This window comes from Rhipicephalus microplus, chromosome 7 (genome assembly GCF_043290135.1).
Source record: "Rhipicephalus microplus isolate Deutch F79 chromosome 7, USDA_Rmic, whole genome shotgun sequence".
NCBI classification, from domain to species: domain Eukaryota; kingdom Metazoa; phylum Arthropoda; class Arachnida; order Ixodida; family Ixodidae; genus Rhipicephalus; species Rhipicephalus microplus.
The window spans coordinates 101,354,288-101,374,567 of NC_134706.1; the positions used below are offsets into that span (position 1 = coordinate 101,354,288).

General features: G+C 43.6%; 1 protein-coding gene across 1 annotated transcript; it reads right to left on the reverse strand.

Annotated features, from left to right (window-relative positions):
- Nucleotides 1–14,761: 14,761 nt before the first annotated feature.
- Nucleotides 14,762–15,462, reverse strand: LOC142767030 (uncharacterized). Its single transcript, XM_075868245.1, has 2 exons — nt 15,338–15,462; nt 14,762–14,963 (listed from the first exon to the last, which is right to left on the reverse strand). The coding sequence occupies exons 1-2, from the start codon at nt 15,460–15,462 to the stop codon at nt 14,762–14,764; spliced, it is 327 nt and encodes a 108-aa protein (XP_075724360.1).
- Between the last annotated feature and the right edge of the window lie 4,818 nt (nt 15,463–20,280).

Sequence of the window (20,280 nt, forward strand, 5' to 3'; positions counted from 1 at the left end):
AAATGTTATCTTGTTAATTTCCACAATAAACACAAACGGCACAGTAATCGACAAAGTATAGCTCTAAACAGCAGCAGAGGCAAGCATGAGCAGCCGCGATGGAGCTCAGAAGCTCGTGCACAAGGCCTGTTGTCTGTGCCTGCATTCACACGGTGCAAAGACTGTTTCATTCTGGTATGCATGAAAGAGCGTGCTCTGATGAGTTCCTATGCTGTCCCACATCTGGATAGAACAGAGAACATAAACAGGCATTTAATTGTAAGCAGCACATTGAGCAACAGATCTGGCCCTTTGCGTCAGCCACGAGAAAGTCATATAACATAGAGGTTAATTTCCAGCAAATAATTTTTTATCATCCCAGTTTCTTCAGTCTGAGCAACATGGCACACGAAAATTTGTTGGCACTGCCGCCCCTATCTGCCACCACACGTTAATATCAACATTCTGTGCCTGCACAGGTGGAACGCGCCCAGCCTTCAACATTGCTGAAAGGCGCTCGGTGTATGCAGCAGATTCTACACAAGGTCTGTGAAGCGCTGTCGGGTGTTTCAAAAACACATTAGTTTTCAAATAATTTCTTTTTTTAGCCTAGCAAGTGTTGTAATTCTGCCTTGATAACAAAGAATTTTTTTCTTGTGCTGCTGACCTGTGGTTTGCATTTCAAGGCTTGTTTAGGGCAGTGTGTCAGCTATCGCTTGGACACCAGTGCTAATACAGAGTGGCAAGTTTCAAAATGTCTAGTAAGTGCTTTCTATTCATAGAAACCAAAAAAGCTGAAGTCTCAAAGGGATGCTTCCCTTAAAGGCTGAGCCACTGTTAGTCACTTGCTCTTTAACGCAGAGCATTTTTTGGCGAACTAAAAGCACCTTAATCAAATCTGTCTGTCAGTCGGTCTGCGAGTATGTATCTGATCGTTCAATTTATTCTAGCCTATCAAGTCTGGGCGCTCTGTGATCTTCTCCTTAACTTTGAACCTTAGGTCAGCAACTCCCTAATGAGTTGACATAGTCGAGACTCGCTCATCCTCAAATAAGTCTTGTGCTTGAGTGAGTAAGGTTGAGATATAATTTAGCGGGCTTGAGGCCGAGCGAGTCTGATTTAAAAAAATTTCGGTGGGTCAGAATGAGCCCCAGGCGCGAAGTATGTGTAAGTGAGTTTGACTGAGCACTAATTTTTTGCCAACTAATGTTTGACATGAACCAAACTTGCATGACAAGACAAGGTATGTTATAAAAGGGTTTGATTCAGCCTTTCCCTGACATTTGGTTTCTATAATAAACAAGATGTTTATTTACACTACTTTTAAATGCATCAGAGAGCCAACAATCTATTGTTGACTGTTTTCGAAAAGTCTCTTGTCACTGTCTTTTCCACCACTGATTCACCCTGCACCGACGACTCATTTCTTCATGTATTGCTTGCTGCACCGTGCAGTATTTCAAGGGCCGGTCATGCAGTTTCCCTAACATAATGGGCGGGAGGCCCACCACCGGAAGCACGCGTGTTGCAATCACTGTGACGTGCAGGGTTCGATCACGTGATCTCGCCTCGCAGTAGCAAAGGAAAGCTGGCAGTTGCATGTGTGAATTTACTGTGACTTTGCAGTGTATTCATTTTCGAATAGCGTAGTTTTGCTCTGGCTTCATGTGTACGGACTTCTGCAGACTACATTATCCGTAAAGACAGCGAAAGTTACCAGCTGCATCCCAGAGTGCGCTACATAAGTGAGGGTACTCTCGCGGCGGCTTGCGGTGCCACTGTCACCTCTCTCAATTTGTGTTGTGGTTGTTATTAAACTATGGGGTTAACATGAGCACCGACCTTGATTGCTCGCATACAAGCAGAACATTTGTGTTCCCGCACGGGAGCCACGCTCACAACTAAAAATGAATGTGCGAACAGTCCAATTATGTATATTTCAAAATAGGATGTAGGTGTGTATATTTGGGGGAAGTTGCTGTCATTGTTATTACACTCAAGATTGTGCCCTGTTGTTGTCCGTATTGTCAGAGAGTCTAGATATAGCACGGAAGTCTAAATATTTTCCCTTTATTTTGGTAATTTCACCTTATTCCAGTGTATTTCGTTGTTAGTTGCTCCTGTGTGTTCGGCGAGCACGTTGGACGAAACCTTCTTTCTTACATCATACATGTGCCACTCCAGTTAGAGCTACTTCTATCGCCAAGGTAACCTAACAGCAGCCTGTGCCACTCCCACCCTCCTTCCCTTCTCTCCTTCGCTATGTGTGTACTTGACAACACTAGCTACTACCCACCAGTAGCGTAGCCAGGAGGTGGCACACCAGGCCCGTACCTATACCCTCCAAATATATATCTATGGTGTATAGAGCGCAGAATATAACGGTCTACCACACCTGCTTGCCTAGCTGGGACCCATTCTAATCAAGGTGGCACCCCCTTCGAAAAAAATTTCTGGCCACGCCTCTCTCATCTGTGACCTCAGCTCACAGGGTATTTTGCTTATAGATGATGTCTCTAGGATGGGCCCCTAGCCCCTGTCACTTCCTCTCAATGCTGTTTTCATCTACAGGCTAAAACGTGGTAAGCTTCGAAAACTGATTCATTCTAAATATCGCACAGTTTGTGAATAAAGCTTAAAAAACTGGTCACTCCCAATGGTAAAGAAGATCTGGGTACTGGGGATGATGATTGAGCAGAACGGCGGCAATGGTGAAGCACTGCGCAAGATAATAGCAAAGGCCACCAGCACGATGCGGCTCATCCGACGCATCACGAACAAACATGCGGGCATGTGCGAAGGCAGCGTCATAGGACTCATACAAGCCTTTGTTATCTCCCAACTAATGTACACGGCACCGTTTCACAAATGGACAGTTGCGGAAAAAGACAAGCTTAACGTTCTGATACGCAATACGTATAAGTTCACGTTGGGACTGGCGCTCGGAGTTAGCACCAGCAAACTCCTAGAGCTAGGGTTGCATAACACCCTTGAGGAACTTGTGGAGGCGCAACAAGTTTCCCAGCTTGAGCACCTATCCAAGACCCGCCCAGGCCGACACCTACTCGAAATACTTGGCATCACGTACCATACGCAGCGCGGCATCAAAGTCGAAATTCTAAGATTGGTACGCGAGCAAGTATACGTACCCTCCATTGCCTCGCAACATGCACCACCAACACCATACGGGACTGCGTAAAGCCAGGGCACAACGCATTACTCAAAGCTACTCCAACGACACTGAAGCGGTTTTCACTGATGCCGCGCGTTATACCAAAAAAAAAAGTTTCGTCGCGGTAGTTACCGGCCATCGTGGCAAATACATCACAAGTCTCACTGTGAACACGGCACACGCTAAAGCGGCAGAGGAAGCGGCTATAGCACTGGCCCTCACACAGACCAATGCCACATACGTGATTAGTGATTCGCAAGCAGCAATTCGCAATTTTGCCAACGGACACATATCGCAAGAGGCGTTTCACATACTCCAACGACATCCCATACATCCAGGAGAGGTCGACTTGGATAACCGAAAGCACCTGTTATTGATCCCAGCACATACCGGACTGAGCACGCTTAACAAAGCGGCTCACCGCGTTGCTCGAGGCCTTATTCACCGAGCATCGCCGGAGGACGACGAGCCCCCGCGGGGAACTGAGACATCTGGGCATGGGAGGATCGTATGAACAGGTTTCACATCACCACACATTACCAGTTAGAAAGACGCATATACCCATCTCCTCACGAAAAGCTAAACAGAACGCAAATGGTACACTTCAGACAATTACAAACAGATTCATACAGAAACCCCAGACTCATGCACGCCATGTATCCAGACATATACACTACAAACAGATGAACGTCATGTGGCGAGGTTGCCACCCTTAGTCACATGCTGTGGGAGTGTCAAGGCCTAATAAACAATTCGAACAATGCCGATTCGTCTCACTCTTCCACCGCCAGCCTTCGCTCGCGTTGGAAGGCCACACTCCTCAGCTCGAACCTGACAGCACAACTCTGGGCCGTCCAGCGTGCCGAGGAAGCCGCTTCGAGACAAGGTCTCGGAACCGCATTCGCGGTGGGTGCCCAGGCCCACTCGAAACGTCTGGATTCGACAAATAAAGTTTATGTTTTTCTTCCCTATTTTATTGAAAGCTCTGAGCCCCCCCCCCTCCGCTTTTGTTTGTCTTGAAGTTGCATCGTCCCGGCCACGGTCCTGGCGATGAACGTCTGCGGTACTGTCGCCAGGTCAACGGGTGCACGCCGTGATTACTTTACCTGGTCGAACGTGTCTTCAAGGGAGAGCCGAAGCGATACCTAACCCCACGGTGGGAAAAAAATAAGGTGGAAAGTTGGAAAGGGGACGTGTAGTGATTATAAAATTTCTTGGCTTGGGATTCTAACCCGTGCAGGGAATCCTAAATTGGCCACTTTTGCCATTTTACACTGGTGCCTTGCGGAAAAGCATATTAGGATTTGGAAGAAGCTGTTAGCCCTAGTCACGGGAAACGGCACATGATGTTCACTAACTCATGCGTTTGTATGCTGCCTAATTATGAGTATCAGTGTAATCACTGATTATAAAATATGCTACTGGCAATAATTTGGAGCAGTGTATGACATATATGATTCCCTGATGATCAAACTAAATTGTGCACCAGTTTTCTTTTCACCACCTGTGCTCTTCGGTATCAGAAATCTTCCAAATTTTATGGGCGCAAGCTTAGCAGATCCATATTTAAATTGGCAGAGTCTGTCAAATTATTTTAAAGGCACAGCAAATGCTAATATAGACTTTGTCATTGTTGACTCAGTGGGGTGGTTCAAAATACCACTTGAATTGAAATAGCAGTGCTAATGTTTACACTGCACAATTCAGGTGATGTCGAATGGTTTATACATATTTTGTTTCTGAATGTAAGCCTTCTTCTTTGTACTGCTCAAAATTTGGTATCTAGTGATGAAAATTGCATACTTTTTTCCCTGTGACCTGCTCCAAATTTACATTTTAGTGCTCCAAATATAATATTTTGCTGCTCCTAAAATTGCTGCGAGTTGTAATTCGGCTGTCGCGGAACCTTACTTTCTGCATGTTTCCGCGGAAACATTCCGCTCAACCTAGCTTTCAACAAACCTTTGTTTAGAAATTATTTCGCGTGTTACGAGAGATAGATAGGTCACGTGTGGGGTATGTAAAAAAGTAGTGCAGTTCATGCCTAGCAATAATCTGCTCTAATATTTTCTTCAAAGACTGTGTCAGTGGAATGTATATTATAAGCCAACTAAAATATGCACTGGTGCCCCCCCGTTGCTTAACATTGGTACTTTTAGGCACCCAGGACAACTTAGCAAAGGCTGCTAACTGCTTCAAAATTAAAATTTAGCTGCTCAATAAACCGCTCCCAATTTAGTTTCAGCCATCTCAATCTAGTTTGAGTAAAGGGTAGGCCTTAGGTCTAAAAACGGAAGGTTATTATCCTGCGGCCAATCTGTCGTAAAGTGAAGTACGCTTCCATTCTCTTTAAAGAGACACTAAAGAGAAAAACAGTTTTTCGCATATTAGTACCTCTAATTTCACTATCCCAAAAGCACCTCTCTTGCCGCGACATGCTGCTCGTCAACGAAGAAATCATGCAAGAAGAAAATTGGGGTGGAGATTCCACTAAGATTTGATTGATTTGTGGAGTTTACTGTCCCAAAACCACGACATGATTATGAGAGACACCGTAGTGGGGGACTCCGGAAATATCTACCGCCTGGTGTTCTTTAACGTGCACCCAAATCTGACCTAACGGGCCCACAATATTTCCGCCTCCACCGGAAATGCAGCTGCCAAAGCCGGGATTCCAACCCGCGACCTGTCCACTGAGATTGCCGTGTCAAACACAGTGACGTACAAAATATTAAAGGCGTGTACTGGGAGGGTCCCACATAACTTCTACTTAATAAAAATGAAGTACATTGTGCTCTATGGGTGCTAGATTTAGGATACGATGGTTAGAAAATTTCGTTGAGCCAGTGTCGTGAAATTAAGAAAAAGGCATTTTGAACTTTGCTACGTCATGCTCAAATGCAGGGGTGCAACAGCTGCTCTGATTGCGCCAATTGGATAAAATTTCTCATTTATGCACCGAGCTGTGCTAAAACCATGAGGTTTGCGAAAATTGCGCCACGCAGCGCCAACATGCCCGACCAGCCTCAAAATTTTCCCATTTGCCCTAATTTGAGCGAGAAATGGAGACCACTTTAGCCACTTGTAGTTTGCATCATCAATCTATGCGGGCAGACCCTAACCATAAACCGCTGTGTGAGATGGCTGCTCATTAGGTCAAGACACTTGTGAAACTCGATTGACCAGATGAAGTAATAACGCCACGTGCCTGTCCGTCTGCTGACCGCAGCAAATATTAACCGGCGGGACGACACAACTACAACACAAAAGATGCAATGCCAAAGCCAGCGACAGTTCGCTGGAAAAATGAATTTTCGAGTCGGCAAGTGCGGCCATGGCAATGTAAGGAATCATAAGGAACTAAAGCTTGAGTGTACAAACTCTCAGCACATTGAGCTTGTACGCTACTAGCTTTAGTTCATGCCATGACCACTTCAGTTGCCATAGAAACGCCACATACGATAGATATCCGGTGCCTTTGCGAGACCAACTGGCGCGTTCTATTATTACTTTATCTGGTCAAACACGCCTTGCAAGCAAGCCAAAAAGTTGCGCCCTAAACCTAACCCCTTCATGAGAAAAAATTGAGAGGGGGGGGGGGGAATGTGGTTCGAAAATTTCTTAATCTTGTTCTAACCTGTGCAGAAACACCGCTTAAGCCACCTTCACCATAGTACATAGGTGGCCTCCGGAAAAGCGTTATAGTATTCAGAAAGGGCTTATAGTTGTATTCTCTAGACACTGCACAGTTTGTTCGTATATGTCACATTTTGTGAGTACTATTATACTCGCCGATGCCTAAAAAGTTACTGGCAAAATTACTTACAGTACATCACAAGAGTGGAAGCTTGGACTAGTTGGTGCGTAGTCATATTTGCAAGTAGTTTCAGCGCGCGAACAAAAGAAAAAGGACCACGTTGCTTAACACTCGTACTTTTAAGCACCCAGGAAAACTTAGTAAAGGCTGCTAACTGCTCCGAAATTAAAACTTCGCTGATCCAAAAACTGCTCACAATTTAGTTTCAGCCATCTCAATCTAGTTTGAGTAAAGGGTTAGCCTCAGGTCTAAAAACTGAAGGTTTATATCGTGCGGCAAATCTGTCGTAAAGTGAAGTACGCTTCCATTCTCTTTAAAGAGACACTAAAGAGAAGAACAGTTTTTCTTTCTGTCTGTCTGTCTGTCTTTCTGTCTACCCTGTTCTTTTTCCTTTGTTCGCGCGCTGAAACATCTTGCAAATATGACTACTTGAAGTACAATATGACATCTCTGCATCTTTAAAAAATCAAACATTTTTTTTTAGTTTTACGAATCTCATGGTCACCATCTTGGGAAACCCACATTTGAATTCTCAAACAATTTGACACGCCTGCTGACTTTTATTGTGGACCTCACCATTGTTGGGTGAGTGGGGTCAATAAACAAAATAATACTTTGTTCAAATCGCCGTTTTCATACTCACTGTGCATAATTTAGGGAATGTTAAAGAGCTTGCATATATATATATATATATATATATATATATATATTTAAGCCTTCTTTCTCAAGCAGCTCAAAATTTGGCCTTTCCAACTAAAAAAAAGTAAAGTTTTTTCGCTTGTAACCTGCTCCAAATTAAGTTTTTGTGCTCCAAAAGTAACATTTTCCTGATCCAAAAATTGCTTCGAATTCTAGTTCGGCAAATGTTTAAGCACGACATTTACTATTGAAATTTCGAACTTGATTTTTATTCAATCATAATGAAATGATGACAGTGAAACTTGTAGCATTCGAGCTCTCAGACCTCAGTTTGTGAATCTAAGTCTAATCATTGTTTCTCTTTATTATCCTGAGTATATCTACCTGTGGCTGGTATGAAGATGCACGCTCGATTTCTTTACGGCCTTTGTACGGGAAGGAGGCTGTGCTTCTACCTTTCGCCGCAATCTGGTTCAACACTCACTCGCCGCTATCCATTGGGAAAAAAAGGCTAGCACACTCCAATAGTGCCCAGGTTCATTCCTACTGTTGCATCTCCTGGTGGTACCAATGAAGTAGAATCAAGGTAGGAAGCATATATGATAACTCTTTCTGATACTTCAAGAAAGGAGTAAATTGATAATTATTCCATTCTGCACGCATGTACCTTTGTGCGTCGCGTTCAGAAGGCTCGGCCACATGATCCATCACTAACTGGCAGACAAAATGACAGACAACGTAATCTTTTTTTTTTCTGAGAAAAATAGTTTTGGAAACATTTACTTCGAATCCACACCGGCAGCCAGTGAAAATGAGAAATTTTGCACATTCTTGTTCATGGTATCACATTTCCTGCTTATTGATATAAGTACTTCAAAAGGGTGAAAGTGAATTCATAATAGGGATAGTCACTATTTTTCACAAGTTGGTATGAATAGCAATTGCAATAGCAAAAGTAATATCAATAGTAGTAAGAATGTCAATGAAAATAATATTTGTTCAAAATGAAAGCACAAACGTTAAAAACATGAAAGAGCATGTAGTGATACAGTTTTGGAAAGTCGTTGTAGTAAAGAAAAAAAAACAACCCCAAGCCCACACAATCTCAGATGCAATCTTCAGTGCCGATGAAAAATTGTCGAACATTTTCATTTGTAATAAGGCTCGCCAGAGACGCAGGGGAACAATACAATTTTAGACAATCAGAAAATGTTCTCATTAGAACTAATATATTTTCATTGCGCCTGAAGAAAAAAAGCACTGTTGGAAAAACTTTGTCGTGATGATTTTAGCTGAAGTAGCGACATTGTTTCTAACCAGAAATGCTTTTGTGTGGGCTTGTAAACAAAGCTAGATGGCATGTCGTTTTGTTCCGTTAACATTTTTATGCAAATACCTAGAAAAATCCGGAGAAACGTTTCAGAAGTAATTAGTGCCGACGCTTCTGCGTGGCTCTTGTCCAAACTTTCCGGGCAGCCCAGTAGCAGTGAATCTTAGATGTATGGCTGAAGAATCAACAGTGATCGTCAAGGCAGTTTTGTTCGAGGAAGTTATTTCACTGATATGTTTATGAAGGACGCCAAAGAGAAAGGCTATAGAAATTTTTACCATGTGGAGTTCTTTAACGTGCAACTAAACATTATATCCAGCCACACGAGCCTCAAGAATTTGCGGATTTAGCGAATAGAATGTATTCAAGCCTTGAAAAAGATTTTGTGCCATTGCGTGTGCGTATTCATTACCCCATTCATGAGTGCCAATGAATGAAGGTTGTGCCCACACACACCTATAATACTCTCACTGCTTCCTACAAATGGAAAAGTAATTGGCACGAGAAAGTGGCCGGGAACAGCAGATTTACAAAGCAATGCGTATGCGGCAAAATGCGTTTTGAAGAGTTGACTCTCGAGACCCTCATACGGAGTGCGCTGTCACTGTTAAAAAAATTATATTTTACTCGCGGCTGCTCAGGCCATAAAAACAGGGAGTGAGCAAGCGCCTATAGACTGGCCGTGATCTACCATCCAGTCGTTAATATTGTTTCCTTCACAATTGATCAGGTAATCGTGCATGTACCGAAACACATACGGCCAAATCATCTGATATTACTGTCCCGATTAATCTTGTTCGCATCACTTAAAGGAGTACTGAGACGAATTTTCAATATTTAGGAATTGTTGTTCTATAGAAAACGATCGGTTTCAAGAAGAGAGTTTGTGTTGCGTGGGAAAGCATCGCATAGGTTTTTTTATACCTCTACCTTTAAAAGACACTTTCAGTTTCGATATCAAGTGGGTGGCTTCTCCGTGACAAGACAAGGCAGTGTGACGTTGCAGGAACTTAGCAATTCGCTACGTACTAATGGCAGATAAGCAATCTGCACGTGGTATATAAACCATGAGTTCATTGTTCTTATTGATCATGACAGTGATTTCCGTGATTCAGGCTGCATGGAAACTCCGTTTGCAAACTCAGGAGAACCTTGTTGACTCGTCACGAAAATTTTCACTCCATTTCTCGCCAAAACTCTGGAACGAGGAATTCAAAATCAATGGAACTATCCCATGCACGCTGGCTGACTATTGTGTGGTAAGTCGTAATACTACTTGTATACCGAGGAAACTAAATATGTCCCTTTTGCGATGTCCTAAATTTGTCTCGGTACACCTTTAAAAAGCTAAACCAAAAGTATTTTTCTCCTATTAGCCAAGTAAAATTTCTCAATCCAGAAAATACCACTTGTACCGTGAGACGACTCTTGGTAAGTGAGATAACGCGCGAAAAGAAAATGTGGCTGGAGTTGCCGCCTTCATCTTCTCGCACGAAACAACGTGACAACATAAAATTCAATCGCGTGTACTGGGTCTTATGTAAATCGAAATTCATCAAAATTAGGTACACTGTTATTTGTCGGTGTGATGGACCTAAGATACGAAGTTTCAGAAATATTCATCAAGCCAATGTTGCGAAAATACAATATATTTCCAAAATTTGAGCATCATGAAAATAAAAAATAAACTGCAACCCAAATTTTCTCCGCTGAAAATGAACTAGCCACATGATAGGTCTTGGTGTGCAGCGTGTCAGTCTAAACTGAGACATTAGTTCTGTTTAGTGTACCTTTAAGAAAATATTGCAAACTGCTGGCGCAACACCACTCACTCAAAACGCTGCTTTGAAGCAATATTTGATTTTGTTCAATTTAAACATCAGAGGTTCACTGACATTTTACTTCTATCACTTCATTGAACTCGGCCTTGTCGTTTACTTCCTGTTCTAGCAACTTAACCGCAGTCATGAGTTCGTTTCGAAGCATGGCGTAGCATTATTTTGATCCCTGTTTAGCGTCCGATTCAGGAGCTATCATGATATTTATGTGGCAAATTGATCCGAAGACATGCAGTGATTTTAGCATAGATGTCGAAGACCTGTATACCGTGAATTGGGGTCACTTTGTGGCAGATTGTTTATGTTTTTTTTCCTTGCTGAAGAGTCTTCATTATAAAAACAAATGAATGATTGCAGAACGTTTATAAAATCTTCCCTAGCACTACGAAGTGTTCTACTGATTGGTATTTTAACACAAACGGCTCTATTGAGGTGGGGCAAATGACTCTACATCGTGTGGGGCAGCTTTGTGACAACGTTTTGTTTGGCTGAATATGACTGAGAAATAAAGGCTAGCACAAAGTTACACAATCAAAAGTTTATTTGGGTTATCAACAACTCGTTTCTGTTCTAGCAACCTGACAGTTGTAGGAAATTTTATTCATACATGTACCTCCACAATCAAGATATTTTATCTCAAAGATACCTTGTTTGCCTAGTGGATTCATTGAGTACAAAATTGCGTCTTCACAGTCCGGCCATCTTTACTTCTTTAGGGTCTTCTTCATAGTGCTGATGATGTGCCTATCAGGTTTGACTTCTGTCGCTCATCCCACGTAAAGGATTCGTTCAAAGTTTGCTATGTCAAAGTTATCCTTCTATAAGATTTTTCTCCGGAACCCGCACCATCATATCCTAATTGTTGCTAGTATAGGTAACCAGCGCTAAAGTTTCCACGGCCACCCTTGCTGTGAGTGCGCGCTTCTTAGCTGCTCCCGCAGAGGAGAGTGGCCGCTGGCAGAGATGATGCGTGTGCACATCACCGTAACAAAACCAAAGGAGTGGCTACTTGGGCTGGTTGGTAATGTATTTTTTTAGAGAAATATACTTTCTTAGTGCGCAGGGAATGTTTAAGGGGGAAGATATAGCAGAGAGATAGGACAGAGTGCACACTTACAGCCAATTTTATTGCACAGATGGCGGAAATATATGAATGGTCAAGAGGGCGAGGAGATCACATACAGAGGAAAGGAAAAATGATGGCGCTTGCACCAGACCACCTTATTCCAATCTTAAAATGAAAACTTAACTGGAAAGATACCTGTCAATCTGTCGAATATTGAATACAGGTATCTTTTCAATTAGGTTCTCATTTTAAGACAGAAATAAGGTGGTCTGGCGCATGCGCAATCATTTGTCCTTTTTTCTGTGCGAGCTCTCCTCGACCTCTTGACCACACATACCCCCGCCATCTGTGCAATACAATTGGCTGTAAGTGTGCGCTCTATTCTATCTCTCTGCTATATCTTCCTTCTGAAACGTTCCTTGCGCGCTAAAGAAATATATTTCTCTCTCAAAAAAAAAACAAAGGGCGCTGGTGGTACTGCTGCGTATTCAAGTGCAACAGTATGTAAAAATGAGGACGTATAGAGGAAAGGAAGAAACTAGAAAGAGGAGGCAGTGTTGCATGCAAGCGGTCATCCGAGCAAAATTCTGCTTTCGCTCTGATTTCTAGTGCTTCGGGCTCGTTTCTAAGCCAGATGGCACATGTCTGCTATATTTATTCGGTAGTGAAGACAGCCACCAGTGGAAGCTAAAGCCAAACAATCGAGTTTAATTGCTCTTTTGGTGGAAATAAAACAAACATATTATGCAACAAATGGCATTGTAAACTTTTTTATCTGGTCCGATGAGCGCTGAGTTCAAGACTGACAAAGTTTCCATGCATCCGTCCATTTGATCATCACCACCACAATCTATCTGATGCCACTTCATGTAGTGAACGAAACGAGAGGCAGGTAGTCTTTTTTTAAACCGTTGCGTGTAAAGGAAAGCTGCATTGGCCACAACACTTTTGCAGGGCCACTTTCATACGCCTCTGGGCTGTTATAAAAGATACTATCATGGGGAAAACTCGATGCCGATGTGCCTCTGTTTAACTTAATTTGTGCATAGGACAGGGTTCTTGTTACAAACAAAGAAGTAGCCTACTCAAAGCTTAGCTTTATCAGAGTCCTTCAATGGTTTTCCTGTCACGAAACGCCGCCCGAAGGTTGATATAGGGACAAAATCTGTCGCTAGAGGTGCCACCCGTCGTATGGGGGCCACAAGCCGCCGCCACTGCTGGGCTTGTATGCGCACTGCGGCCGACGTTTCGACGCGATTATGTGCTTGCTGTTCTTCCTGTTACCTTTTCTTAACGTCTCTCGCTTAGGTGGCCGCACGAGGTTGTTCACCGACAGCATCCGGTATATAAACAAAAACTGCTGAACAGTTGGTTGGCCCCCGTCTCCTCCAACATGCCTGGCTATCCCAAAGAAGCGCTGGACAGGGAAAAAGAAAGGTATCTGTACCTACACACCGGGCAAAAAAGTACCTGAATTACCTCTAAAAGGTCTTGGCTGAGGTTTCCAACTAGAACATAACGGAAGCCAGACTTCAAGAGTCGATCAATCAGGGCCACCGTGCTGTGCAGCGTTATCCTCAGTGCACCACAAGTTGGTTTGCTAAGGAAGCACACCTGCCTCTGCTTCGGCAGGCTCTCTATGTATGTGCAGCAATCCTCCAGCCACTTTATGTTCGCCTTTAATGTCTGCAATGCAAGAAATACTAACCTTGAGTACACTATAAAAGAAAAACATATTTGGGTGTGATTTACTCGCTCACCGCGATGTGCTCGGCTTCGTTGTATTGCACGTCCTGTGGTCTTCTTGAGTTGATGCAGTCATATAGATCGTTCATCTGCTTCGTGAAGTCGTATGTACCTGCGGAGTTATGCAGCTTTTGGCAGCCATCTTGCTTGCTATAAAATTCCATTGCAGACGCCGTGTTTCCGCTGAAACGCTGAAAATGATGGCACACTGTTGTTGAACGAAAGAGCTTGCATTGAAATTTGTCTTTTTTGACAAATCATCAGCAAAGTTTTGTGTCATTAGTTCGCCTGTAAGTAGCCTCACTAGGAGTGGTTACTCGCCTGAACAGCAAGCCGGACACTCATCTTCTGGAAGGTGTTCGGGAAGATGTGAACCCTTGTGAGCTTTGGGACAGCCCGAAGGCCAGCCTGTTGCTCCTCGTACTCCAGCAGGGCAGAGTAGTGGAAGTGATGGACCTCATGTCCTTCCGGTGGCTGCGATAAAAAGGTGAAGCCACTACTCGCAAAGAGAGTAACCTGACGGAGATACGAATTACTGCTTACCATAAACTTTCCAACCTTCTGAAGACATGCGGTGGATCAATTAGTGCCCGCACTGTCCGTTAAGGGTCACACAGATGCTGGAATGAAGTTTGCAGCTGTTTCTGGTCACTGTTTATCCCTGAAAAGAACACATCAATGCAGTTGGTAGTGTTCAATTCTTAATTTGACAAATTTAACTCGTGTCCCCAGATACTAACCCAAGCTCCTTAAAGCTGAACGATTTGGTGTTGAATTGTCGCATGTAACAGCATCGACAATAGCGCCAGCGTTCGAAAGGTGCACTATGCACTGGAGCAACAACTTCGCTACTATTGAACCAGGGGCTGCACCGGAGGAACAAAAGGTCCCAACAGTCTGCGACCACCCTCCAAGAAATGGTCGGAAGAGAAAGACCAGGACGTGATCGCCATCTTTCTCACAGCCCGAGGGTCTTGTGTGCTCAGCGAAGTTATTTTACCGAGCAGAGCCATGTCTGACTCCCTAATGTGCACACTCTTTCTTACGCTCATTTCATCGAACATCAGGACACCTGTAAAAAAATACATCTTATTAGACATGCACCACATATGAGATAAGAAGTCATAGAATGCAGTAGTAAGTTTGTGCATTGTTCCAAACCTCGACGCTCTCGCTAAGGAAGTACTTGCAGCTTGTCTTTGAGAACGGTGAATAGACTGCTGTCAAAACCAAAGTCAGACGTGAGGCTCCTCAGGTACGTGTAGAGGGTGCGAAGGTTGGGCAAGGGAAGGTACTCATTCTCGTGAAGGAATGTATAGACCGCTGTCGACTTTATCTTCAGTAGCAGGCAGTCATAAATCCATGCTTTTTTGTACCTAAAGAGAGTGCAGGCTCGTTGTGCATTCAGGTAAACCGAGGCTGGTGAGTGAACAGTGCAAGTGCCTAACCACAGCAAGCAGAAAAAAGAAGATGCACGACATGCATCACACCATCTTTCCTCATACCGCAATACACAACCACCGCGTTTAAAATGCCTTGTTATTTTCAATATTAACATGCACCCCTACTCCAGTACGAGAGCAACAGACAGCTTGCATTGTGCGATCATGCAAAGCGGGAAATTTAGGTTTACTCTGACATGCAATGCTAGCGTGCACTGCTCTTAAAAAATATGCACAAGACAGTGGCACGGAAATAATGTGCGATTTTATTCATAGCTTTGTGGCAGTTATGTGCGACTGAAGATTACCTGGCAGCTTTCGGAGATTTCGCGTTTGCCTTCATAATGGACTGATCGTAAATAAGCTTCTCACGGGTAGATAGCTTGTCCAGGTTTTGCACGAGTCTTGCATTTTTGTTGACCAGGACTCTCATCTTCGCAAGCTGCTTCTGACACCGTTCGAGTTGTTGCTGCGTACTCGAAAGCAGCGCCTTTAGCGCCTGCACTTCAATAAACGAACACACTGCCTGTTCCGTTTGGCAGGCCTGATCTGCGTGTCCGCTATCGCTGGCTGCTGCATCAGTAATACAATTCAATAACACTGTTCAGAAGCACCTCAATGCCACCAGCCGTTAACACAGGGTCATGCGACTAAGGAAACAAAGTAACGCCGCGACTAAACCGGCTCAGGAGCTTACCGTCACTGGCTTCTCCTGCCGAGTCTGTGTTGACATTTTGGCATTCCACTGCTGCGCATTCCGGTGACAATTCGCGCCACCTCTTCGCTGGTTGCCTCTGAGTCGCAGGTCGTGAACGCGGTTTCGGCTTTGTCAGGTACGCCGGGAGCCCGTCAAAATTCTTGGAACGGCGTTTGTGCGAAGCCTCGGTCTCTCTCGCTGAAGCGGCACGACCACCCCGTTCACGATGTGCTCGTCGGTTCTCACAATGTCGCTAGCATCAAAATGCTTTTCGCACACCCGAACGTTCTTACTTTCGAAGCTGAAACCGCCAGCTTCCAACCGCGGTATAGCTCGCTTCGGGCGGGATGCCGCCCGAAGGCGTTGTGGGGTGGCAACGCCTTCGGGATGCCGCCCGAAGGCCCCCCTAGGACGGCTTGCGCCGCGTAGCGGCCGCTCTTGGCACCATATCAAGCTCTCCCATAGAGTGACGGAGAAGTTTCGTGACCAGAACGGTATTAAGGGTAGTGGCTTTATGAAGCCAGCCAATTCAGTAGGAGTTTTTCTCACTTGCTGCCGTGGCTATGTAACATAGGAATTTCTGTGTTTCTGGAGAAGTCACAAAATTCTTTGATGTTTACTTGTTGTTTAGTTCACCTAGCACACAGTTTCAGTTTTTTCTGCTTGCCTGTATCGGCCTACAATGAGTATGACTGTTCAACATCGATGATTGCTAGGCTTCATTGTGCCAACAAGATATCATTCTGAGGTACGCTGTAGTGTGCATGCCAAGATTGTGACCACTTGGGGTTCTCCAATGCACACATATCTTTTGGTTCACGGGTGTTCTTTTTATGTATCGTCCCCATATAAATGCCGGCATTGTGGTCCGAGATGCGTCCCGCACTATCAAGCATAAGACCGCGACACCACCCGTGCTATGCTGTCACAGTGGATTACCTGATCAACGTCCACGTACATGCATACCGCAGACAGGATGTACATATGCCACCAGAAAAAAAGTGATGCCACAGCCACTACTTATTTTTTTACAACAGAGGTGCGCACAGTAGTATCGTCGCCACATGGGCATATAAGCCAGTACTACCATAGCACAAAATCTCGACCAGAAACTGATTACGAGGGAGTTGCCATCACTTCACAACACCGTCTCCTCGATGCCTTATGCATAGATGCAGTCCGCTTCGCAGAGCTTCTCTCCGTTTTCAAGTGCTATTTATGTGAGAGTAGGCTTCAGACATTTTTTTAAAACCACAGTACAGTAATACTGGCGTAATGGCTTTTAGAGCTCTTCGTACCAAAATGAAGCATGGCAGCGCCACAATTTCGTCCTCTCTCTGCAGCCGGTCCACGAATGGCTGAATTTTGTCGTGACTCTCATCCAAGTGCTGTTTTTTTTGGTGAGCCACCAATCCAGTCCTGGTCACCTACAAAACTTGGACTTTGTATCACTGCAAGTCTCAAAAAGCACGTGAAATTTTGGAGGTTAATTTAATGCAAAATGAACAACATAGAAAACCATATAACCACATCTTTCATAGCACTTGAAGATAGCATTTTAAAATAATTCAGGAGCCTTGAATAATCCGCAACTGCCAGTGCTGGAATTGGGTTTGCATGAATTTTTTTCATCTTGTGTTGTCTATCTGATGGTCAGCCATCCTCTTGTGTAGTATTAGCTGATGCGTGCCCAACAATTGTCCAGAGTTGAAAGTTCGTGCGGTCTGCGTCTTGTTGTCCTGTTATGAATTTATACAGCCATAGGCTGTAGCTGCAGACTAGTTCACCTGGCTTTCAACTCTGTAAGTCATGTTTAAAAATCATGAAAGACCTTGTGTTTATTTGTAGTTATTTAAACAAGCTTGTTTTATTCAAAATTATATTGAAACATATTTCTAAATATTTTGGTCTGTGGCAGATTTTTTCGCACAACGACTGTTGAAGTATTTGTTCATTTCTTTTCATATTGGCCACATGGCATTTCATGTAGACAGTACATTATACGTTTGCTGTCATTGTTTTTCATTGTTTGAGCTTGCATATATGTTATACTGCCGTGTTTAGAACATATTTCGAGGTGGTTATTTCTATTCCCGCATGCAGGTGTTTGAAAAAGCTCATCCATTCATCAAGACGTGGCTGTTGAAGTTTGTTGGCCTCGATGTAGGTTAGGAAGGGCACTTCGCAAATGTGTTCATAGATTTAAAGCCCGATCGCTGCAGCCCCTCAGAGCAGGGATCTGCGAAAGTCTGTGATGGATGGTGTCCTGCCCAACCGCTGCTTGCAGGACCCTGGAAAGCCCACTGTCATTGCCTCATCTCTCTTCTGCCGCCTCTGAATCATCGCCCCACCTCTGCTGCCCTGGCCAGCCCATTTCCCATAGAGCGTTGCTGAACTCACCTCCAAGTTAGGGCTGCATTACTGAACAGCAGTAACTAGAAAAGCTGAACTGAAAATGAATGGTTTGACTTGGTATATTTAGAAATGAAGTTACAAAAATTGTTTTGTGGTATTCCTATTCAAAGATTGCTTGTGTGCGGAATATTTGCACCGAGCAGTTATGTTAGGTAACTTTTTTAGCCAATACTTTATGGAACAGCCTATGCTACCATTTTTTTCTAAACTGAGGAGGAATATGTGGAAAAAACTAGACAGTAACTACACTTGTGCAGTCTTATGCTCTACATGTGGGGAGCATATTAGGCAATGGAAGAAAAAAGGCGAAAATGGGTAATTTAGTAGAATCCTAATGTTTTTACACTAGTCATCTACTGATCAGTCGCCTTAAAGTAAACTACACCGTGAAGCTCGTACGGGGCAGCTGTAAGCATAGATGCGACCAATGCAACTGCAAACAGGCGCAAACTAGCCCAACCGCAAAAACTACTAAATCAACCACCCTGCCTTTCCTCTTGCTTTTTGTCACTTTTTGCCAAGAACGATAATGCAGCTGACAAAACAAAAGTTACAAACCTCAGGATTTCACAGGTATTATGTAAACAGACCAACTAAAAACTCTAGTACCAAGACCGTACTGCGTAGCGCACAAATAACTGTCTCAGTGCTCCAACATGCATACTTGGAACTCGTATGCCTTCAGAACGTTGTGTTCACTGATCTAGACGCCAATCAATAAAACAAAAAAAATGCAACCTTCATGTTGCATATACACACAGCTATATAGCGCCCATGTTGTCATGTCTCTGCTCCCTTTATTACTTCTGAGCCTGCCAACATACAAATTATACGCCAAGCAAAAATATTTCAGCACCACAACACTGCAGCTGCTAAAGGCCTCACAGGGATTGTTACTTCAGTTGGATGCTAACAGGAACAAAATCTCAGCGATTGGAGAGATTCTCAAAGTGAACTGAGCTTTCTGAATCACTTTTGCACTGCTCCAGGCTCCATTATCAATCACCATACAAGAAGAACAGCTTATTTTCACAATCCCAGAAACAAGCAACTCGTAGCACTCAACAAAGCAAACGAAACAGCAGCACTGATATGGTAGACTGACCAGCAGTTCATCTCGTATTTGCATTCACTCAACATTAATTTTTCACGAACAGGCACAGCACATCCCGGTGCCTCCTCGACCCCTCCAAATCCTCTGAAAGAGAAACTGCCTAGAGTGGTTACTTTCGAGAATGTAATAAACATTTAAAGGTAAACATTCAGCAGAAATCTGGCTGGAAGAATATATTGGAAAACTGTCTTGCCAAGTTTGGTTTTCAGTTTTAAAAGCTGTCCTTGCGTTTTGAAACAGCTTTTTTATTCCGTCTCTTCTAGGGAAGACTGCACTTTTGCTTTACTCGTTGTCTTCATTCCCAGTGTTGTTCCTCCAGCCACTTTTGTGAAAATGTTTCCTAGTTCGTTGGCCTCGATTGCCGTGGACTTGCACACTTGGCAGGGTTTATGGTTGCAGGTTTTAAGTGAATATGCCGAGATTCTAAGCACTGCTTTATGGTGCGCCCATTTTTTAATTCAACAACTTAGTGTACAACGACTTACGACAAGCTGAGCCTCTAAAATGTTCCGCACAAAATACCCATGACTAGCCCGGTAAAGTATTTCACTACAAGGCTGTTTAACACATTTTTCTTTTATTTGAATTGCTGTAACCAGTAGCAAAACAGGAAGCCGCATGAGCCTAATACACTTTAAAAACAAACAAAATTTTCCTTACCTCTTTGGTTGAACTCTGGGGGCCTCTTTTTGTTTTCCTTGGTGTGTCGCACATGTCGTGAACTTAATAAGCTGTCCATTTCTTTCCTGCATTCTGAAAATAGATTAAAGGATTCCACGATTATTAAGAAGTCGCTTCACAATAAGGCTTGCTGCTCTTGCACGACACTACAAAAACGTATCCTAAAAGGCATTACAAACTATTCTGTTTTGGTAAGATTGGGCACAGAGACTTCAAGAAATTCAGTTTTTTTTCTAGCTGAATATTTTTGCAGGTAAAGCTGTTAAGACAGGCCATACCAAACATTCAAGTAAAATGATTACAGTAAAGAGAGTAACACTGGTTTCAGCCTTGTAAAAGTGACA

Excerpts from the sequence above, each read along its gene's own strand:
- LOC142767030 (XM_075868245.1), bottom strand. The coding sequence starts at position 15,462 with ATGAGAGTCCTGGTCAACAAAAATGCAAGACTCGTGCAAAACCTGGAC. Across the intron at positions 14,964-15,337 it reads AAATCTCCGAAAGCTGCCAG|GTACAAAAAAGCATGGATTT; the intron begins GTAATCTTCAGT and ends CACTCTCTTTAG.